Source organism: Anomaloglossus baeobatrachus, chromosome 4 (genome assembly GCF_048569485.1).
Source record: "Anomaloglossus baeobatrachus isolate aAnoBae1 chromosome 4, aAnoBae1.hap1, whole genome shotgun sequence".
Classification (NCBI taxonomy): domain Eukaryota; kingdom Metazoa; phylum Chordata; class Amphibia; order Anura; family Aromobatidae; genus Anomaloglossus; species Anomaloglossus baeobatrachus.
Genome location: NC_134356.1, coordinates 637,683,111 through 637,706,654, shown reverse-complemented (window position 1 = coordinate 637,706,654; position 23,544 = coordinate 637,683,111). Strand labels below are relative to the sequence as shown.

The following is a 23,544-nucleotide window of genomic DNA, read 5'->3' as shown; positions in this document are numbered from 1 at the left end:
GCAGAAGCACAGGTTTTCTATGCAGCCTGTACAGCATGTACGGCTATACTGCCGGCAGGTTACACGGACCCCCATTGTATGCAATGCTCGGACCCTGTGGCACGTACTCAGCCGGAGTCTCTGCTAATGGTCCAGGTGATGGGGACGGAGTTTGCAGTATTTACTGACAGACTTTCTGAGACTATGGCTAAGATACTAGAAGCCTTGCAGTCCAGACAGGTCTCTCAGACCATGGGCACTGTTCATTCATTGCCCCCTGGTTCCCCCCCCCCCCCCAGTTGGTACAAGGGGGAGGGGTCTGACTCGGACCGCAGTCCCAGACCCCCTAAGCGACCTCGCTGGGAGCATCCCTCGACATCACCGCATTATTCAGGGTCTCAGTATGGGGACTCTCTCTATGATGAGGCGGAGGTATCTGATCAGGATTCTGATCCTGAGAACGTTCTCTACCTGGATACACCTGATTGTGACACCGTAGTGAACGATCTTACGGCGTCCATCAATCAAATGTTGGTTATTTCTCCCTCAGCTCCTACGCCTGAGGAGTCAGGTTCTCAGCAGGAGAAGTTCCGTTTCAGGTTCCCCAAGCGTACATTGAGTACGTTTCTGGATCACTCTGACTTCAGGGAGGCAGTCCAGAACCACCAGGCTTGTCCAGATATCGTTTTTTCCAAGCGCCTTAAGGATACACGTTATCCCTTCCCTTTTGACGTTGTCAAGGGCTGGGTTCAGTGTTCCAATGTGGACCCTCCTATCTCCAGCGGCTAATTCCTTAGTGGCAGTGGATGATATGGCTTCACTCAAAGATGCCGCTGACAGACAGATGGAGCTCTGGTTGAAATCCATCTATGAAGCTATTGGCGCGTCTTTTGCTCCAGCTTTCGCAGCCGTCTGGGCGCTCCAAGCGGTCTCAGCGGCTCAAGCGCAAATTGAGACAGTCACACGTACGTCTGCGCCGCAGACTGCGTCTTTAACATCTCAAACGTCAGCGTTTGCGTCATACGCCATTAATGCTGTCCTGGACTCGGCGAGCCGGAAGGCAGTTGCGTTCGACAATTCAGTGGTAATACGCAGAGCCTTGGGGTTGCGGGAATGGAAGGCAGATTCTGCTTCCAAAAAAGTGCTTAACCAGTTTGTCAATCTCTGGCGACCGCTTGTTTGGTGAGCGACTGGATGAAATCATCAAACAATCCAAGGGAAAGGATACATCCTTTCCTCAGGCTAAACCGAACATACCCCTACAGAGGAGGGGACAGTCGAGGTTTCGGTCCTTGCGGGGCGCGGGCAGGTCCAATTCTCCTCGTCCAAAAGGCCTCAGAAGGATCAGAGGAATTCCGATTCATGGCGGCCTAAATCACGTCCTAAAAAGACCGCCGGAGGTACCGCCACCAAGGCGGCTTCCTCATGACTTTCGGTCTCCTCACACCGCATCCTCGGTCGGTGGCAGGCTCTCCCGCTTTTGCGACACCTGGCTGCCACAGGTAAAAGACCGTTGGGTGAGAGACATTCTGTCTCACGGTTACAGGATAGAGTTCTCCTCTCGTCCTCCGACTCGATTCTTCAGAACATCTCCGCCTCCCAAGAGAGCCGAGGCTCTCAGGCAGGCGGTGTGCACTCTGAAGGCAGAAGGAGTGGTGGTCCCGGTTCCTTTTCAGCAACAGGGTCACGGTGTTTACTCCAACGTGTTTGTGGTCCCAAAAAATGACGGGTCTTTCCGTCCGGGCAACAGACACGTAAAAACCAGGCGGTTCCGGAGGAATCCCTCCGCTCCGTCATCGCCTCAATATCCCAAAGAGATTTCCTTGCATCGATCGATATCAAGGAGGCTTATCTCCACGTGCCGATCGCTCCGGAGCATCAGCGCTTCCTGCGGTTCGCCATAGGAGACTAACACCTTCAGTTCGCGGCACTGCCTTTCGGCCTGGCGACAGTCCCGCGGGTTTTCTCCAAGGTCATGGCAACAGTAGTAGCGGTCCTCCACTCTCAGGGACACTCGGTGATTCCTTACCTAGACGATCTGCTTGTCAAGGCACCCTCTCAAGGGGCATGCCAACACAGCCTCAACGCTACTCTACAGATTCTCCAGAGCTTCGGGTGGATCATCAATTTTCCAAAGTCAAATCTGACACCGGCACAATCGCTGACATATCTGGGCATGGAATTTCATACCCTATCGGCGATGGTGATACTTCCGCTGGACAAACAGCGGTCACTGCATCTCCCCACTTCATTGTCGAAGGGGAAATCCTTCCTATCCCCATCCTGGGCGGTGGTCACGACGGACGCGAGTCTGTCAGGGTGGGGAGCAGTTTTTCTCCACCACAGGGCTCAGGGTACGTGGACTCAGCAAGAGTCCTCCCTTCAGAACAATGTTCTGGAGGTCAGGGCAGTGTATCTTGCCCTAAAAGCTTTCCAGCAGTGGCTGGAAGGCAAGCTGATCCGAATTCAGTCGGACAACTCTACAGCGGTGGCTTACATAAATCACCAAGGAGGAACACGCAGTCGGCAAGCCTTCCTGGAAGTCCGGCGGATTTTGACGTGGGTGGAAGCCACGGCCTCCACCATATCCGCAGTACACACCCCGGGCGTAGAAAACTGGGAAGCAGACTTTCTCAGTCGCCAGGGCATGGACGTAGGGGAATGGTCCCTTCACCCGGACGGGTTTCAGGAGATCTGTTGCCGCTGGGGGATGCCGGACGTCGACCTAATGGCGTCTCAGCACAACAACAAGGTCCCGGCATTCATGGCACGGTCTCACGATCACAGAGCTCTGGCGGAAGACGCCTTCGTTCAGGATTGGTCGCAGTTTCAACTCCCTTATGTGTTCCCACCTCTGGCAATGTTGCCCAGAGTGTTACGCAAGATCAGGTCCGACTGCCGCCGCGCCATCCTCGTCGCTCCAGACTGGCCAACGAGGTCGTGGTACCCGGATCTGTGGCATCTCACGGTAGGCCAACCGTGGGCACTACCAGACCGACCAGACTTGCTGTCTCAAGGGCCGTTTTTCCATCTGAATGCTGCGGCCCTCAACCTGACGGTGTGGCCATTGAGTCCTGGATCCTAGCATCTGCAGGGTTATCTCAAGAGGTCATTAACACTATGAGACAGGCCAGAAAACCCACATCTGTCAAGATCTACCACAGAACGTGGAAGATATTCTTATCTTGGTGCTCTGCTCAGGGAGTTTCTCCCTGGCCAATTGCCTTGCCTACTTTCTTTCCTTCCTGCAATCCGGTTTGGAAAAAGGTTTGTCGCTCAGCTCCCTTAAGGGACAAATCTCAGCGCTCTCTGTATTTTTTTCAGAAGCGCCTAGCAAGACTTCCTCAGGTACGCACGTTCCTGCAGGGGGTTTGCCGCTTAGTCCCTCCTTACAAACGGCTGTTAGAACCCTGTGATTTGAACAGGGTGCTGATGGTTCTTCAGAAACCACCATTCGAGCCTATGAGGGATTTTTCTCTCTCACGTCTTTCGCAGAAAGTGGTTTTCCTAGGGGCAGTCACTTCACTTAGGAGAGTGTCTGTCGGGGCAGCATTGTCGTGCAAAGCCCCCTTCCCGGTGTCTCACCAGGTCAAGGGGTTCTGCGTCCGGTTCCGGAATTTCTCCCTAAGGTGGTATCCCCCTTTTCATCTCAATCAGGGTATCCCCGTACCCTCTGTTTGTCCTCATCTAGTTCACCAATGTGAAAAGGATTTGCACTTGATTAGATCTGGTGAGAGCACTCAGACTCTACATCGATCGTACGGCGTCCCTGCGCCGCTCGGATGCACTCTTTTACGCTGGCTAGCGACAAGGACAAGGGTCGCAGGCTTCCAAATCAAGCCTGGCTCGGTGGATCAAGGAACCAATTCTCGAGCTTATCGTTCTGCTGGGCTTACGGTTCCCTCAGGGCTGAAGGTCCATTCTACCAGAGCTGTGGATGCGTCCCGGGCTTGAGGCACCAGGCTACGGCTCAGCTTGTGTGTCAGGCGGCTACCTGGTCCAGCCTCCACACTTTCACGAAACACTATCAGGTGCATACCTATGCTTCGGCGGATGCCAGCATAGGCAGACGAGTCCTTCAGGCGGCGGTTGCCCACCTGTAGGAAGGGGCCGTTTTACGGCTCTATTACGCGGTATTATTTTACCCACCCAGGGATTGCTTTTGGACATCCCAATTGTCTGGGTCTCCCAATAGAGCGACAAAGAAGAAGGGAATTTTGTTTACTTACCGTAAATTCCTTTTCTTCTAGCTCTAATTGGGAGACCCAGCACCCGCCCCTGTTTTTTTGTATACACATGTTGTTCATGTTGAATGGTTTCAGTTCTCCGATATTCCTTCGGATTGAATTTGCTTAAACCAGTTTATTGGCTTTCCTCCTTCTTGCTTTTGCACTAAAACTGAGGAGCCCGTGATCCCACGGGGGGTGTATAGGCAGAAGGGGAGGGGCCTTACACTTTTAAGTGTAATACTTTGTGTGGCCTCCGGAGGCAGTAGCTATACACCCAATTGTCTGGGTCTCCCAATTAGAGCTAGAAGAAAAGGAATTTACGGTAAGTAAACAAAATTCCCTTCTTTATTGGTAAAATAGCAATAAATGTATATTTTCCTTAATTTTAATTGTCTGATTTATGTGTGTGTGTAAAAGGACATATGAAATCATTATTTTTATGTGGAAAAAGCATGCGTTTTGGTAGTCCAAAACGCATGTTTTCTGCAGTGAAAAAGCAGGTAAAACGCAGGAATTTGAAGGAATCTTGGTTTTTGCCATTTCTCATTGACTTCAATGTTAGCAAAACGCACCCAAAATGGCAAAAACAACTGACAAGGTGCTTCTTTGAACGCATGGTTTTTGCCACAAAATATGCAAATTAAACGCAGCGTTTTAAAACGCAAAGTGGGGTCTGGAAATCACATTTATCCATAGAATATCATGGAAATGCAAAACGCAGGCCATTTGGCATGCAAAAGGTGCTTCTCAAAACGCTGCAGAAACGCAGGTAAAAACGCAAAGTGGGGCCCCTAGCCTGAGACTATCACAGAGCAGGTGCATTTATACGGAGACTTGATTACACACAGGTGGATTATATTTATCATCATCAGTCATTTAGGACAACATTGGATCATTCAGAGATCCTCAATGAACTTCTGGGTTGGGTTGCCTCTGGGGCAAAAGGGGGGGCAGATATTTATAAAAAAGTGTTTTTTTTTGTTTTTTTTTAAACCAAAATGTTTTTATTAAAGATTTTATATAAGACCTAAATCAGACAAAATCGGGGTTAACATTACCTCAAAACCCCCACCCCTCCGTCCCTCCAAGTGAAAAAAAAAAATAAAAAAAATCACATATTAGATCGTTCACCGCATGTGATGAATAGATGTCGTAGTTCTCATTCGAAAGTACGATGTCCTAGGGTAGACTAGAGGACCAAGATCATAAACCGTCTCATCCTGGTTAACGAGGAGCATGTCGAAAGTTAGTCGAGAGCAAACAAAGGATCCATAGAAGGAAATTAAGTCCCCGCATCAATGCAACATTAGTTATTTATACTATGTCCTAAAACAAGCCTAATCGGAACCTAAACAAATCCGTAGATGCCAGGCCGGAGTCTATCAAAATGTGTTCTTTTTAATATGGGGTCATGTATGAGGTCCCTCAAAGGCATTTGAGAATTAAATTGACTCCTAAAAATATAGGTTTCGGAAAGTGTCTTAAAAATGTGGGTGGAAAAAATGGTCTTTTCAGTTGTTTTTATAAAGATAGATAAAATGTAGACACAGGCCCATGTGGTATGTGTGGACTCTGCACATGCTAAACTTCAATTTTAAAGCTGGGTGATGTATCTGTTTCTGTTTCTATGCATATATTTATATAGATTTAATTTTTTTTACCCAAAAAATAAATTTTTCTGAAAATTTGCATAAAGTGCTGAGTAGAGCTGTGCAGATTGATTTGCAACCAGGATGGGAAACCTTTTACTCTCCAGGATCCCCAGCGCTCATAGTGAGGCTCAACGTCATCACTGCGGCTTGACTCACGACTGACGTCGCCAGGCTGGCTAATCGAAAACCACATCCTGGAAAGTAAATGATTCTTAGGGCTCGGGTCAAATGGCCAAAAACTACTGACCTGGCCGATGGATCCACCCGTAACTAATACTGAGTGTCATCATGATAATATGCCAGGTGTCCTCTTTCAGAAAATTACATAGGTTTTGGGCATTTAATAAAACCTTTTTTTTTTTTTTTTTTTTTTTTCTTCTTGTAAAGGAGATTTTATTTGTATACTTTAAAAGTATTAAAATTGTCCCGGCTACAAAAGCGCAAAATGTCGAAAAGCCTCAGGCAACGAAAGGGTTAAAATGTGAACGTGGGGTTATTCGGCAAGATCTTGAGCTGAGGACCCCTTAGTTTAAATACTGTAAGGCCCTGTGCGCACTTAACGGTTTTTCCCGCGGATTTCCTGCGGTTTTGCTGCATGTTTCGCTGCAGAAAATGTTCACAACATCTCTGCAGTGATTCACCAGCAAAACCTATGGAAAAAAAAAATGCTGTTCGCGCTATGCGGAATTTGACAGCTGCATGTTTTGCTGCGGGATTCCCGCAGCAAAAACAATTGCATGTCACTTCTTTTCCGCACGTCGCTGTGGGATTTCACTCCATTGACTGCAATGTAATCGTGAAATCCCGCAGGGAATAACGCAGGCAGCAAATTCTGTGCGGTTCATTGCGTTTTCCTGCGTTATTCCCTCCAGTATTTCGCGGTTTACCTGCGGTAATGTACATCGCTGCCTGCGGTTTGCAGGGAAGTGATGTCATTATGACAGGAAGAGGAAGTGGAGCAGAGTAAACACACAGAGATCACACACACAGACATATAGAATACACACACAGATCACACACACAGACACATAGAATACACACAGATCACACTCACACACAGACATATAAAATACACACACATACAAATCAAACGGACATATAGAAAAAAAAAACACGTGGGCTCTGCCGTATTTTTACCGTCCAGCCGAGGTAAGCACACAGCGGCGGCCCGGTATTCTCAGGCTGGGGAGGGAGAGGGGCAGGGTTACTGTCCCCCGCCTCCCTCCCCCTCCCGCACCCGAGAATATCAGCCACAGCTGCCCCGGGACTGTTGCATGCATTATGCGGCAGTACCGGCGTGTCCCCAGCTCTTCCAGATGCCGTGATGCGGTGGCGATCCAGGTAATAAGGAGTTAATGGCGGCGGATCACCGCCACTAAGTCCAGGCTTGATCATGGCAGCGTCTATGTGACAGCTGACATGATCAACCTGTAAGTGAAGTGAAAAAACACACACACCGAAAAAGCCTTTATTTTAAATAAAACACAAAAAAGCTCCTGGTTCACCCGTTTATTAACCCCCCCCGAAACACACAGCTCTGGCGTAATCCACGTCCTGCGATGCTTGCCTCCAGCCGCGACTGACACACAGCTGAATGCAGCCTCGCAGCGAGACAGCAGAGGTAATTACTGGTCATTTCCCACGGCCGGTAATGTGAACACACTACCGACCGTGAGAAATGCAGCGTGTGCTCACAGGGACTCTGTCTATCCCTCTATCTAACTATCTAGCTATCTCTCTATCTATTCGTCTATCTATTTATCTATCTGCTATCTAGGAAAAGGCTTTTTTTTTTTTCTTCAATGTGCTTTATTGCATTGAATGCATTAAAGCACACGTACCAGCCCGCACGCGGTAAAACCGCGGTAAACCGCATGCGGTTTTCGGGTGCGGTTTGCCGCGGTTTTTTTTACCGCGGTAATCTTTCAGACCCTGCGGAATTTTCTTAAGAAAATTCCGTTTTCCAGTGCGCACAGGGCCTAATACTGAAGATGGAAATTGGTTTTCTTAAGATTCCCTAAGGGTCTTGTTTGATTAACTACAGCTCTCTTTAAAAATTGTTCTTTAGATTTAGAAAACATGTGCCTTGGTTTATTTCATTGATTTTTATCAGTCTCGTACCAGCAAATAAAAAACAATCTTTAGTTTCTTTTTCGCTCCTAATTGGGAGACCCAGACAGTGGGTGTATAGCTACTGCCTCTGGAGGCCGCACAAAGAACTACACTTAAAAGTGTAAGGCCCCTCCCCTTCTGGCTATACACCCTCCCGTAGGAGTACGGATTCCTCAGTTTTAGCTTTGTGCGCAGGAGGTCAGACACGCACGCATAGCTCCATTGTTTTTAGTCAGCAGCAGCTGCTGACTATGTCGGATGGAAGAAAAGAGGGCCCATACAGGGCTCCCAGCATGCTCCCTTCTCACCCCACTGTATGTCGGAGGTGTTTGTAAGGTTGAGGTACCCATTGCGGGTACGGCGGCTGGAGCCCACATGCTGATTCCTTCCCCATCCCTTTTTACAGGGCTCTGGGTGAAGTGGGATTACTGGTCTCCAGGCACTGAGACCGTGCTCCATCTACAGCCCCTGGAGAAGATGCTGGATGGAGCGGAGTACATCAGGGACATGGCCCTGCTTCCTCAAGGTACTCTGTGTCCCCGTGCATTTGGCGCTCACACCGCAGCATGCTGGGTGTTGTAGTGCGCCGGGGACATCAGCGCTGCGGCGCTTGTGCCATAGCCTCATTCAGCTTCGCTGAAGCAGGCACACTTTTGGGAAAAGGTCGCGCCGGCCGCTGGGACTGCGGCGCGGCTGGCACTTGTGGTGCGCCGGGGACTTCAGCGCGGGCCGCGCTTTTACGGCGGCCGCGCTGATAACTCGAGTCCCCGGCTTTTGCGGCCTATTTCCGTTCGTTCCCGCCCCCGGACCTGCCAGTCAGGAGAGGGGCGGGACGCTGGTCAGTGCATCAGCGCTGAGGGCTGGAGTCGTTTTTACATACTCCAGCCCTCACAATAGGCACAGAGGGGACACTGTTTCCCGCACTTTTGTTTGGGAACTCCCACGGACCGCCCCTCTCCACAGACGCCGGCAGCCATTCCTGCTGACACGCTGAGCTGCAGAGGGGAGACGGGGAGACCCAGACAAGGAATTCTGCGCCTCTTACCCGCTATTCAGCGGGCGGTAAGCAGCCCTTTGGGCTCACCCCCTCTTGTGCCAGTAGTAATCTTAGTATTTTGTTCCTGCAAATACTTTGTACTGCATAGCGCTTGTCGCCCTTTGGCTATAGACTCTCTCACATTGCAGAGAGCCAACAGCATGTCGTCCGCAAAACGCAAGGGTGCCAAGGCACAGACATTATATGCTTCCTGTACCGCATGTGGGACTTTTCTACCGGCAGGCTCCACTGACCCCCATTGTGTGCAGTGCTCGGCCCCTGCGGCGCTTGCACAGTCGGGACCTCTGCTGGACGTGACCCAGGGTGTACCACCTGTGAATGCTGTCCAGGTGACAGGAACTGAGTTTACAGCTTTTGCTGACAGAATGTCTCTCACTATGTCACAAATTCTTGACGCATTGCGAGCTAGGCCTGTACTTCAGGCCACGGACACTGTGCAATCATTGCCCCCTGGTCCCCCTCAGCTGAATTACCTCCAAGCTCCGGGACGGGCACATACACCTCAGGGTGAAGACTCTGACTCGGACGATGGCCCCAGGCAACCTAAGCGGGCTCGCTATGAGGGGCCTTCACATTCATCTCAATGGTCAGGATCCCAGCGAGATGAATCTATGGGTGATGAAGCGGACGTCACTGATCAGGATTCTGATCCTGGGACCGCTCTCAATCTAGATACACCAGATGGTGACGCCATAGTTAATGATCTTATAGCGTCCATCAATAAGATGTTAAATATTTCCCCACCAGCTCCTCCTGTAGAGGAGTCAGCTTCGCAGCACGAGAAAATCCATTTCAGATATCCTAAGCGTACATTAAGCACTTTTCTGGACCACGCTGACTTTAGAGACGCAATCCAGAAACCCCACGCTTATCCGGAAAGGCGTTTTTCTAAACGGCTTAAAGATACACGCTATCCTTTTCCCCCTGAGGTGGTCAAGGGTTGGACCCAGTGTCCAAAAGTGGATCCTCCAATTTCCAGGCTTGCAGCTAGATCCTTGGTTGCAGTTGAAGATGGAGCGGCACTTAAAGATGCCACTGACAGGCAGATGGAGCTCTGGCTGAAATCCATCTATGAAGCGATTGGAGCGTCGTTAGCGCCATCTTTTGCTGCCGTATGGGCACTCCAAGCTATCTCAGCCGGGCTTGTGCAAGTCGACTCAGTCACACGTGCATTTGCCCCGCAGGTAGCACCATTGACCTCGCAAATGTCGGCATTCGCGTCGTACGCGATTAATGCTGTTCTTGACGCTACAAGCCGCACGGCAGTGGCGTCAGCCAACTCCGTTGTTTTGCGTAGGGCCCTGTGGTTGAGACATTGGAAAGCAGATTCTCATTCCAAGAAGTGCTTAACCAATTTGCCTTTTTCTCGTGACCGATTGTTTGGAGAGCGTTTGGATGAAATCATCAAACACTCCAAGGGTAAGGACTCATCCTTACCGCAACACAGACAAAACAAACCCCAACAGAGGAAGGGTCAGTCTGGTTATCGGTCCTTTCGAGGACCGGGCAGGTCCCAATTCGCCTCGTCAAAAAAGACTCAAAAAGACCAGAGACGCTCAGATTCTTGGAGGTCTCAGTCACGCCCAAAAAGGACAGCCGGAGGAACCGTTGCCAAGACGGCGTCCTCCTGACTTGCAGTCTCCGATTCCCACACCCTCGGTCGGTGGGAGGCTTTCCCACTTTGGCGACATTTGGCTGTCACGCGTCAAAGACCGTTGGGTGAGGGATATTCTGTCTCACGGGTACAGGATAGAGTTCAGTTCTCGTCCGCCAACTCGTTTCTTCACAACTTCTCCACCACCAGACCGAGCCGATGCTCTGTTGCAGGCGGTGGCCGCTCTAAAGGCGGAAGGAGTGGTGATCTCCGTCCCTCTTCAGGAACAAGGTCACGGTTTTTACTCCAATCTGTTTGTAGTCCCAAAAAAGGACGGATCGTATCGACCCGTCCTGGATCTAAAGTTGCTCAACAGACACGTAAAAGTCAGGAGGTTCCGGATGGAATCCCTACGCTCCGTCATAGCCTCAATGTCTCAAGGAGATTTTCTAGCATCAATAGATATCAAAGATGCGTATCTCCACGTGCCGATTGCGCCAGAGCATCAGCGTTTCCTACGCTTCGTCATACACGACGAACACCTGCAGTTCGTAGCGTTACCTTTCGGTCTGGCAACAGCCCCCCGGGTCTTCACCAAGGTCATGGCAGCAGTAGTAGCTGTCCTGCACTCGCAGGGCCACTCGGTCATCCCGTATCTAGACGACCTGCTTATAAAGGCACCCTCTCAAGAGGCATGCCAACACAGTCTGAAGGTGGCACTAGACACTCTCCAGAGTTTCGGGTGGATTATCAACTTTCCAAAGTCGCATCTCATCCCGACCCAATCTCTGACTTATCTTGGCATGGAGTTTCATACTCTCTCAGCGATAGTGAAGCTTCCACTGGACAAGCAGTGTTCGCTAAGGACAGGAGTGCAATCTCTCCTTCAGAGCCAGTCGCACTCACTGAGGCGCCTCATGCATTTCCTAGGAAAGATGGTAGCAGCAATGGAGGCAGTCCCGTTCGCGCAGTTTCATCTGCGCCCTCTACAATGGGACATTCTCCGCCAATGGGACGGGAAGTCGACGTCCCTCGACAGGACTGTCTCCCTCTCTCAGACTGCCAAGGACTCTCTGCGTTGGTGGCTTCTCCCCACCTCATTGTCACAGGGAAAGTCGTTCCTTCCTCCGTCCTGGGCAGTGGTCACGACGGATGCGAGCCTATCAGGGTGGGGAGCGGTGTTTCTCCACCACAGGGCTCAGGGGACGTGGACTCAGGAAGAGTCCACCCTGCAGATCAATGTTCTGGAAATCAGAGCAATCTACCTTGCTCTGCGAGCCTTCCAACAATGGCTGGAAGGCAAGCAGATTCGGATTCAGTCGGACAATTCCACGGCGGTGGCGTACATCAACCACCAAGGGGGAACACGCAGTCGCCAAGCCTTTCAGGAAGTCCGGCGGATTTTGACGTGGGTGGAAAGCAAAGCGTCCACCATATCCGCAGTTCACATCCCAGGCGTGGAAAACTGGGACGCAGACTTTCTCAGTCGCCAGGGCATGGACGCAGGAGAATGGTCCCTTCACCCGGACGTGTTTCAGCAGATCTGTTGCCGCTGGGGGACGCCGGACGTCGATCTGATGGCGTCACGGCACAACAACAAGGTCCCAGTTTTCATGGCACGGTCTCACGATCACCGAGCGCTGGCGGCAGACGCCTTGGTTCAGGATTGGTCGCAATTCCGACTCCCCTATGTGTTCCCACCTCTAGCATTGTTACCCAGAGTTCTCCGGAAAATCAGGTCCGACTGCCATCGAGCCATTCTCGTCGCTCCAGACTGGCCAAGAAGGTCGTGGTACCCGGATCTGTGGCATCTCACGGTAGGCCAACCGTGGGCACTACCAGACCGTCCAGATTTGCTGTCTCAAGGGCCGTTTTTCCATCTGAATTCTGCGGCCCTGAACCTGACTGTGTGGCCATTGAGTCCTGGATCCTAGCGGCCTCCGGTTTATCTCATGAAGTTGTTGCCACAATGAGACAGGCTAGAAAACCATCCTCAGCTAAGATCTATCACAGGACGTGGAAGATATTCTTAGCTTGGTGCTCGGCTCAGAGGGTTTCTCCCTGGCCATTTGCATTGCCAATTTTTCTTTCCTTCCTGCAGTCTGGGTTGGAAAAAGGTTTGTCGCTTAGCTCTCTTAAGGGTCAAGTCTCCGCGCTATCCGTATTCTTTCAGAAGCGCTTGGCACGACTTTCTAAAGTACGCACGTTTCTCCAAGGAGTTTGTCATATCGTTCCTCCTTACAGACGGCCATTGGAACCCTGGGATCTGAACAAGGTTCTCATTGCTCTCCAGAAGCCGCCTTTCGAGCCTTTGAAAGAGGTTTCCCTTTCTCGGCTTTCACAAAAAGTAGTTTTTCTTGTGGCGGTCACGTCTCTTCGAAGAGTGTCCGAGCTAGCGGCGTTATCTTGCAAATCTCCCTTCCTGGTGTTTCACCAAGACAAGGTAGTACTGCGTCCAATTCCAGAGTTTTCTCCCAAGGTGGTCTCTTCCTTTCATCTCAATCAGGATATCACTTTGCCATCTTTGTGTCCGCATCCAGTTCACCAATTTGAAAAAGGTTTACATCTGTTGGACCTGGTGAGAGCACTCAGGATTTACATTTCTCGCACGGCGTCTCTACGCCGTTCTGATGCGCTCTTTGTCCTAGTCGCTGGTCAGCATAAGGGATCGCAAGCTTCCAGATCCACCCTGGCGCGGTGGATCAAGGAACCAATTCTTCACACATACCGTTCTGCTGGGCTTCCGATTCCATCTGGACTGAAGGCCCATTCTACCAGAGCCGTTGGTGCGTCCTGGGCATTGCGGCATCAGGCTACGGCTCAGCAGGTGTGCCAGGCGGCTACCTGGTCGAGTCTGCACACGTTTACCAAACACTATCAAGTGCATACCTACGCTTCGGCAGATGCCAGCCTAGGTAGACAGGTCCTTCAGGCGGCGGTGGCCCACCTGTAGGAAAGGGCTGTCTGACAGCCCGTTCATGTGGTATCTTTTTACCCACCCAGGGACTGCTTTTGGACGTCCCACTGTCTGGGTCTCCCAATTAGGAGCGAAAAAGAAGGGAATTTTGTTTACTTACCGTAAATTCCTTTTCTTCTAGCTCCAATTGGGAGACCCAGCACCCGCCCTATTTGTTCTTAGGGTTTCGTTTTTCGGGTGCACATGTTGTTCATGTTGTTTCTTAAGTTCTCCGATCTTGTTATCGGATTGAATTTGTTTTTGAAACTGTTATTGGCTTTCCTCCTCCTTGCTTTGGTACTAAAACTGAGGAATCCGTACTCCTACGGGAGGGTGTATAGCCAGAAGGGGAGGGGCCTTACACTTTTAAGTGTAGTTCTTTGTGCGGCCTCCAGAGGCAGTAGCTATACACCCACTGTCTGGGTCTCCCAATTGGAGCTAGAAGAAAAGGAATTTACGGTAAGTAAACAAAATTCCCTTCTTTTGTGTGTTTTTGTTTTGTCTATTCCTTGTTAATATATGCTATTGTGGCACCCTAGGTTTTCGCTGCATGTTTCCTGCCATCTCTTGTGCTGTTCCCCTGTCTTCCACTTGGAGGAGCCCTTCCCGCGCACTTCTCTCCCCTTGAATCCTACGTTTTTATTTTCCACAGAGAACCTCTGATTAAGCAGGGCTCCAAGGGAACCTCCACTCCGCTTGGCCTTAACCTAATTAGGATCCTCTGTAAGAATGAAGCTGTATATCAGTACCATGTCACATTTACGTAAGTAGATAAGTATATGGTGTTTTCTAGCATTTATAATCCATATAATTTAGGTTTTGGTTCAAAATGCATAATCTGTGCACTGCTCAGTAACTGAAAGGAAAAAATTAAGCCTCACAATTTAACTCAAAGTAATTTAACCCCTTCACGACACGATGTACTGGTACTTTTTATGTCGTGTCCCTTGCTTTTGATGTGGGTCACACGCTGAGCCCACAACTTTAATCAGCCCCGAAAATATCATCCTCATTTACTTGTATGGGGTTCATTGTTCGGCATCACATTTGCTCGCCGATCCCGGTCTACCCCCCCCCCCCCAGCATGCTAGTTCAGTGAACCCGAAAAGCCACCGAGTTTACTCATCACTACTCGTACCAGTACAATGCTCAGCCTCATGTACCCATAATGTGTAGGCTGTTCCGGCATAACCAACCCATTGATTTACCTCACGTTACCCAGACATAAATACAATTGAGAACCTTTGGGACATTAAGTATCTGTCATGATCCAGATCTTTATCGACCGCTGTGGTTTGATTATTTCTACCCTGCTCTGGCCTGGTCAGGTTAGGGGTTAATTACTCCCTTCCTCACTTTGATTTCCAGTACATTACATCCTGGTGCGGTCCCTCCGGTTCTGTGCCAGTGATAGTTTATGCTCTGCAGCGTGTGTTACTGGCTCTGATGAGTTACCTGATCTGTCCTGCCTCCCAGCTATCTCATTATGACCTGTACTTTTCTCCGTTCGTCCGTTTGTCCTGGTCCTTGACTACCAGATCCTGTCTACTGTGTACCCTTCCCTGTCTGTCTTATCCCGGTCCCGACCTGTTTGTCCTCCTCCCTTGTTTGTACTTGGACTTCCCGCCATCTGACCTATATACTTGTTTTTAACTTCAGCTCTATCTCTCCCCTCTGTTGCATATGTCACTTCCTGGCTTCCGATTCCTGACCACAATTTGATTATCCCTGTGCTATTAAGGAGACCTCCTGCTGCTGACCTGGTTTATTGACTACTCTACTGCCCTCTGGTGGTTTGCCTGCTAACAGCACTCTGAAGCTACACTGCTTGTAGCTTCAGCGTCTCCCTTAGTACAGTGTGACAGTATCAATACTTCTGACGCCGCTAATGAGCCACTGATGTCCTGATTATTAGGACCATGTCCAGAGGTTGTCAGGACGGTATACAGACATGTCGGGCCACGCACAATAATAAAATTCACTCAGATTGGGTCCATTTTTTTTTTTTTTTTTTGCATTGTGTTGTTTTTTTTTTTACTTTTGATTTTCGTGGTGATTTGTTATCCAGCCCTTAATTGGTTGATTTTTGGCTCCCATTGACCAGTGATAACAACATTTTGTTCTCAGCGAATTACATAGTTACTAGCAATAAAGATTTCCAGTGTGAATTTTTCTTTCATGGAGAACTGACGTGTGATATAAAGTGCAACTCATTTCAGGACTTTCAGCAGAAAGTCTGTCTGCCCCAGCTCCTCCCCTCTGCATAGAATATGATATCCTCTCCTATCCAAGTAATGGGAATTTTTTTCTTTAAATGGAATTGTCACGCTGTATATGTCATCCGATCTGTGGAAAGCACAGTATAGAGAGGGAGAAGCTGAGCAGCATGATGGATATAGGTTTGTTGGAAAAGAGATGGTATACCTTGCAATTTATTCATTGTAAGCCCTTTTGTTGGTTTATATGAGTCCAGTGGGTGGTCATACTATAATTACCATCTCTGTGAACTCCACTGATTCTGAGAATGGAGAGTTGGTCAGTTATGTGCACTTCTGCTCCACTTTTTCTTAAAGAGGTACTTCAGGGAGATTAAAAAAAAATAAAAAATGGTACTGTCCTTGCTCTCATACACTATGAAGCTGAGCTGGCCACTGCAATCCTAGTATCTTTAAATCACTTGGAAATCAATAAATTAGTAACTGTAAACAGTGTAAAGCGCTTTACTTAAAGGGAACCTGTCACCACTTTTTCGGCCTATAAGCTGCGGCCACCACCACCGGGCTCTTTTATATACAGCATTCTAACGTGCTGTATATAAGAGCCCAGGCCGGGGGTATAACATAAAAAAACACTTTATAATACTTACCTAACATTTGCACTGTGGGCCTTATGGGCGTCTCCGTTGTCCGATCCCGGCGCCTCCTCTTTTGGCCATCTTTGTTCTCCTTCTTCTTTAGCCGCAGTGCATGACGGGTCCGATGTCATCCACACTGGCCGGCATTCAGATCCTGAGCAGGCGCACTTTGATCTGCCCTAAGCAGATCAAAGTATTGTAGTGCACCTGCGCAGGACCGGTGAGTGTGTATGACGTAGCCGCGTCATGCACCCAGGCTTCAGAAAGAGGACGAAGATGGCCGACAGAGGAGGCACCGGCACCTGGCAACGGAGATGACCATTAGGCCCACAGTGCGACCGTTAGGTAAGTATTATAAAGTGTTTTTTATGTTATACCCCCGGCCTGGGCTCTTATATACAGCATTCTAACATGGTGTATATAAGAGCCCGGTGGTGGTGGCCGCAGCTTATAGGTCAAAAAAGTGGTGACAGGTTCCCTTTAAGCAGAGAACAGGGGGAATTGGCTGCAAGCTCTTCCTACCTGCCATATCCCCTCTTCTAAGACTGGATAGAAGCAAGTATCAGGGGGTGGCACATAGGAAGAACAGTGGCCAGCTCAGCTCCATAGTGTATGAGGGCAGGGACAGTACTTTTTTTATTATCCCCCTGGAGTACCCCTTTAATGGAGCCGCCGGAGATAGCCGAGTGTTGAGTTTGGTTAATCCTTGACACTGCCATAACAATGAAGTTAACAGTAAGGAAAGGTAGGGGAAAAACAAGTTGTCTCCTTCCAGTGCGCTATACCTACTCAGACACTGATCTAAAGCCAACCCCAATTCCAAGAAAGTTGTGACGTAATGTAAACACTAGTGCAAAGTTCTGGAAATCTCTTACCTCCTGTTGCAGTTCAGAAGTTGAATGTTGGACATTTTTCTATTTCATTTGAAAAAACGAAGTTGTTTAAAATTTATGGCAACAACAGATTTCAAAGTTGCTCCTGGGCCATGTCACCATTATGCAGCGTCCCCTCCTTTATTTAAAAAAAAAAGTCTAAACGTTTGGAAAGTGACGAGACAATTTCTGGAGTTTTGGGAGAGGAACGTTGTCCCATTACTGTCTGATGTTCTTGCTGCTCAACAGGCAGGGTCTTAGCTGAATTTTAAATTTGGCTAATGTTTTGTATTGATATACCAGGACTGCAGGCGGCAGGGTCACTCGAACTCTTGTTCTGTGAAGCCATGATGTTGTGATGGATGCAGTATCGGGGTTAGCATAGTTGAAATATGCAAGGCCTTCCCTGAAATAATCATTGTTTAGATGGGAGCAGATGTTCTAAAACCTCTATACAATGCTCAACATTGTTGGTGCCTTTCCTTTATAAGTTGCTCATGTCATAGGCACTAATGCCCCCGTCCATCAGAGATGCAGAAACTGTCTGCTGATAACAAGCTGGATGGTCCCTGTCCATCACAGATGCAGAAACTGTCTGCTGATAACAAGCTGGATGGTCCCCGTCCTCTTGAATCTGCAGGATGTGGTGTCCTTGGTTCCCATAAAGAACATTTTGATTCATCTGACCACAGAACAGGGTTTTTTTTTTTGTTGCCTCAGTCGATTATAAATGAGCTTTGACCTAGAGAAAACGGCAGCATTTCTGGATTGTGCTGCTATTTGGCTTCTTTACATGATAGAGCTTTGACTCGCACCTGTGAATTGTATGGCAAAATGTTCAGACAGTTCTGGAAATATTCCTGATGCCATGCAATGACTTTCACTGCTGTTTAATACAGTGCAGATGAGGGAGAGTAGATCAGGATCATACACTATTAATTCTAATAAAGAAACCTTGTATGTTTTAACACTTTTTTTTTTTTTTCCTCTGAGTGTTTTATCCCAAATGTCTCTAATACCAACTGTTGGCGTTGTTCCTTGTGCACGTGGATTTCTCCGGAATCTCTGAAACTTTTGATGTTATGTAATGTAGATGGTAGTGTATTCAGAATCCACAATTTTGCATTTAGAAACATTCTTCTTAACTTGTTCCACAAGATTGGTGAACCTCTGACCATCTTTGCTTCTCAGAGACTCTGCCTTACTAACATGCTCATTTTATACACAGCAATGTGACTTTAACCCCTTAACGACCGTGTGCAGTAATATTACGTCCTAGCGGTCATAGTATTACTGCCCAGCGGTCTGCCGCCGGCAGCATGCCGCGATCATCGCACATCTCAGCTGATTTTCACAGCTGAGATGTGTGCCTGCTAGGCACGAGCAGAATCGTTATCTGCTCGTGCCGTTTAACTCCTTAAATGGCGCTGTCAATATGTGATAGCAACATTATAACGGCACCGGCGGTAAACATTTACTTACCGGCCGATACCGGAAGTCACTTGACGTGATCACATGACTTCCGGTGGTTGTCATGATAGCACAGGGTCATGTGATGACTCCTGTAGCTGACATGAATTACTTTCGGTTTCACTCGGCCCGGAGCCCAGTGAAACAGAAAGTGAGCGTATCTGCTGTTTACAGCTGTATAGCTGTGATCAGCAGATGTGGCAGAGCGATCGGATTGTTGATCCATATAGCCCCCTAGGACAGTGTTTCGCAACTCCAGTCCTCAAGACCCACCAACAGATCATGTTTTCAGGTTTTCCTCAATATTAGACAGGGAATAATTCCATCACCTGTGCAATGTTAAGGAAATCCTGAAAACCCGATTAAGGAAAATCTGAAGACATGATCTGTTGGTTGGTCTTGAGGACTGGAGTTGAGAAACACTGCCCTAGAGGGACTAGTAAAATAAAAAGTGAAAAAAAAAGTTTTAAATAATTAAAAAAACAAAAAAAACCCTAATAGCTCAAATCGCTCCCCTTTCGCCCCATTGAAGATTAAAGGGTTAAAAAAATAAAAAAATATACACACATTTGATATCGCCGCATTGAGAAGCACCCGATCTATCAAAATATAAAATCAATTAATCTGATTATTAAATAGCGTAGTGGCAAAAAAATTTCCAAACGCTAAAATTGTTTTTTGGTCGCCACAAATTTTGCGCAAAATGCAATAACAGGCGATCAAAACGTGGCATCTGCACATAAATGGTTCCGTTAAAAACGTCAGCTCGAGACGCAAAAAATAAGCCGTCACTGAGCCATAGATCCCGAAAAATGAGAACGCTACGTGTCATGGAATATGTCATAAAACGTGCGCCTTTTTTTCGGACAAACTTCCGGGTTTTTTTTGGTTTTTTTTTTAACCCCTTAGATACAAGTAAACCTATTTGTTTGGTGTCTACGAACTCGCACTGACCTGAGACTTCACACCAGCACATCAGTTTTCAGTTTTACCATATAGTGAACACAGTGAATAAAATATCTCAAAAACAATAGCGCTATCGCACTTTTTTTGCAATTTTTTTTCTGCATTTGGAATTTTTTTGCAGTTTTCCAGTACACTATATGGTAAAACTTATGGTTTCATTTGAAAGTACAGCTCGTTCCGCAAAAAATGAGCCCTCACTTGACCAGATTGACCGAAAAATAAAAAAAGTTACGTCTCTCGGAAAAAGAATGGCAGACAAAAAAACGGAAAGCGAAAAATCGGCCGGTCGTGAAGGGGTTAAAGTGAAATTGTTCTCCTGGCTGTTTTTAATTAGTACTAATTACTTTTCCAACATTTTATCCTTGTCCCAACTTTTTTTGAAATCTGTAGCTGCCAAAATTTTCTAAAAGTGTTTTTTTTTTTTTTTTTTTTTTTTTTTTAATTAAATGGAAAAATGTCTAAAGATCACGTTCTGATCTGCATCTTTATTCTGTGGTGAATAAAGCTTAATCTCTCTCCTTTTTCATCTGGATTCAGATCATGTTGATTCCTGGTTGTTGTTTGTTCCTTTTTTATTATTATTATTATTATTATTATTATTATTATTATCATTATTATTATTATCATTATTATTATTATTAATAGTAAAATTAGTGTCTGAGAAGGGGTATAGCACATCGGGCAGAGCCAGCACTTTTTTTCCCTTAATGTCAGCCTATTTAGTCGCAGAATTATGCCCACGGTGCTGTGCGCACCAGTGAATTCAAGGGATTTTATGGCAAGTACAAAATTCCAATTACAGTGGTACCTCGCTTAACGAGTAACCCACTTAACGAGAATTTCGCTTAACAAGCAAAGCTTTCTGTAAATTTGTAACTCGCTTTACGAGAAAGCCTTGCTGTACGAACAAAATCCTCACCGCACACACTTCCGGTTCCGTACATCCACCGCGCTCTGACCCGCACTTGCAGTCCACACAAACACACACATGTACACACACACACACACACACACACACACACACACACACACAGTATTATGCTCACCTTACCTTCCGTTCCACCGCCGGCCTCATGGTTCTTGTAGTTCCCGGGTACATCGCGACGTCCTCGCGGTGAACTACAAGTACCATGACGCCGGCGGTGGAACGGAATGTAAGGTGAGCATATAATATGTGTACCTTCCGTTTCATCGCCGGCCTCCTGGGTCCTGTAGTGCGCCGCTCCGCTCCACTCCAGGCTGTGCATCGGCATCCATAGCGACGAAGCAGGAACTTCCTGTCACCGCTACTCAAAGGCAGCGCTCTGGCCAATCAGAGGCAAGCGGCTCTGCCTTTGACGTCAGCGTGCTGGGAGCGGACGTTTCTCCCTCGTCATTATGGTAAGCCGATACACAGCCCGTACCGGAGAACAGCAAGTCCCAGGAGACCGGCGAGGGAACGGAAGGTAAGGTGAGCATATAATATATGCGTGTGTTTGTGTGTGTTTGTGTGTGTTTGTGTGTGTTTGTGTGTGTTTGTGTGTGTTTGTGCGTGTGTGGAATGACACAATAGGGCACCAGGATGGGACATTGAACAAGTTGTGTAACGAATCGTCTGCATTGCAATGATTTCCTATGGGAAATCTTGCTTTGCTGAACGAGTAACTTGGTTAACAAGCACACTACTCCCAGAACGGATTGTTCTCATTAACCAAGGTTCCACTGTATACACCTTTTTGGGACCCCAATTTTCAGGAACATTTGAATTTTGTATTTCACAGTAAATGACTTTTTAAAGGTTCAAAGATTGGTTTCCGCAAAACAGCCAAACTGTGATGTACATTAATGGAGCAATGAGCGCATCTGTGGATGTTTACCTCCTGGACAACAGTAATGGTGCCCACTGTTCAGTCATCGGTTTTTGCAGCATCTCTTCTTAGGAGCTGTATACGGATGAGCAAACACTCAATCCATTTGATTTCTTTATGCACCCTTCATGTATGGGCCGTTCCCTGTTTGCATACCCAATTGACTTGTAGTGAAAGGGGTAGTAATGGCATGAATGTCCCTACAATGTATGGGATGGGCTGAAAAGTTCTTAAAATTGGTAAATTGTCTGTTTTAATGAGTTTAAACTTACATCCAGACCTTTTTTTCTCTTGTTTTGCACAGACCCAATGTGGAATGTCGGAGTATGCGCTTTGGCATGCTACGAGACCATCGCTCTGTGACCGGGCAAGTGACAGCGTTTGATGGTTCAATCCTCTACCTCCCCATCAAGCTTGCGCAGGTATCGGGAGCCTACATAGTTTTATTCTTTCTCGCCCTGTCAGAGTACGCTGTGTATGATGCATCTTAATTTAGAATTGTGTTTTTATAGATTCTAAGATTAAAGGTAGATATAAGTCCATTGAGTTAAACCTAACGAGTTGGTCTAGAGCAGTGATGGCGAACCTTTCAAAGGCAGATTGCTGGAACTATAACGCAAAACCCAACTTGTTATTGCGAAATGCCAAAAGGGCAATTTAGCCAATTCTATTATGTAAACAATTAATTGATTTTAAATGTACCTTTGCAGTCTTCTCTTCAGTGGGGGGCATCAAACTCAAGCGTGCTTACCACTCAATAAAGATGAGCCACTGCCCGCTCCAAACACAGCAGTTGGATTGATCTTTATGGGGAAAAAAATGTTGAATAGTAGATAGATTTCTTCATCGTTCCTTATGGGAGACCCAGACCATGGGTGTATAGCTTCTGCCTCCGGAGGACACACAAAGTACTACACTCAAACATGTAGCTCCTCCCTCCTAGCATATACACCCCCTGGTAGCCAGTCCTAGCCAGTTTCAATGCTTTGTGTTCAGGAGGTCACACACACACATGCATTCTCTGATTTTTGATTTTTGATTTTTTGGATTTCAAAGATTTGGAAGAAAAGTGGGTCCAATCTGGACTCCCGGCATGTCCCTTCTCACCCCACTGTGTCGGCGGTGCTGTTAAGGTTGATTTTACAAGGCTGGAGCCTTCACATGCCGCGCTCCTTCACCATCCCTCGGGCTCTGGCTTGAAGTGGGAGCCATCTCGGTTCTCACTGCTTTGCAGGAGACCGGTCTCCATCCGCAGCCCTGTTCAGGATCCTGCCGGACGGAGCATTTAACCCCCCCCAGGGACCTGGCACCTGCTTCTCAAAAGCTAAGTATTGAGACGTTTTTACCACAGAAAGTGGTCGTTCCAGGGGCCCCTTGTACTTTATTTATTGGGGGGAGTGTGTTATGTAACTGTGGTAACATTTCCGGCCGGTTCTGCAGTTTTCACTGGAGAACCGCGCCGATGGTGCCTGCACGCTGGCCGCATGTTTAAATCTAGGCCCCGGCTTCGCCTGAGGCCTAGTTTCGGTTTCACTCCCTCTGCATGTCAGTCATGCAGAGGGACAGTGTGGCTCCGCCCAGCGGCTGTTCAGCACAGGGAGCGGACACTCCTCACTGAGGACAGATTCCCTCCCTGTATACCTCATTTGCCCGCTCTCAGAGTAGGCCCCGCCCCCTCTCCTCGCTCCGGTCGCCATTTCTTTTTCGCTCCTAATTGGGAGACCCAGACAGTGGGTGTATAGCTACTGCCTCTGGAGGCCGCACAAAGAACTACACTTAAAAGTGTAAGGCCCCTCCCCTTCTGGCTATACACCCTCCCGTAGGAGTACGGATTCCTCAGTTTTAGCTTTGTGCGAAGGAGGTCAGACACGCACGCATAGCTCCATTGTTTTTAGTCAGCAGCAGCTGCTGACTATGTCGGATGGAAGAAAAGAGGGCCCATACAGGGCTCCCAGC

General features: G+C 47.9%; 1 protein-coding gene across 1 annotated transcript in view; it reads left to right on the top strand.

The window, feature by feature from the left end:
• Positions 1-23,544, top strand: part of PIWIL2 (piwi like RNA-mediated gene silencing 2) — a 376,860-nt gene that overhangs the window by 111,949 nt on the left and 241,367 nt on the right. Inside the window, exons 7-8 of the mRNA XM_075346446.1 lie at positions 14,232-14,342; positions 21,893-22,010. Of these exons, the coding sequence (XP_075202561.1) occupies positions 14,232-14,342; positions 21,893-22,010 (229 nt within the window). The remainder of the gene's footprint in view (positions 1-14,231; positions 14,343-21,892; positions 22,011-23,544) is intronic.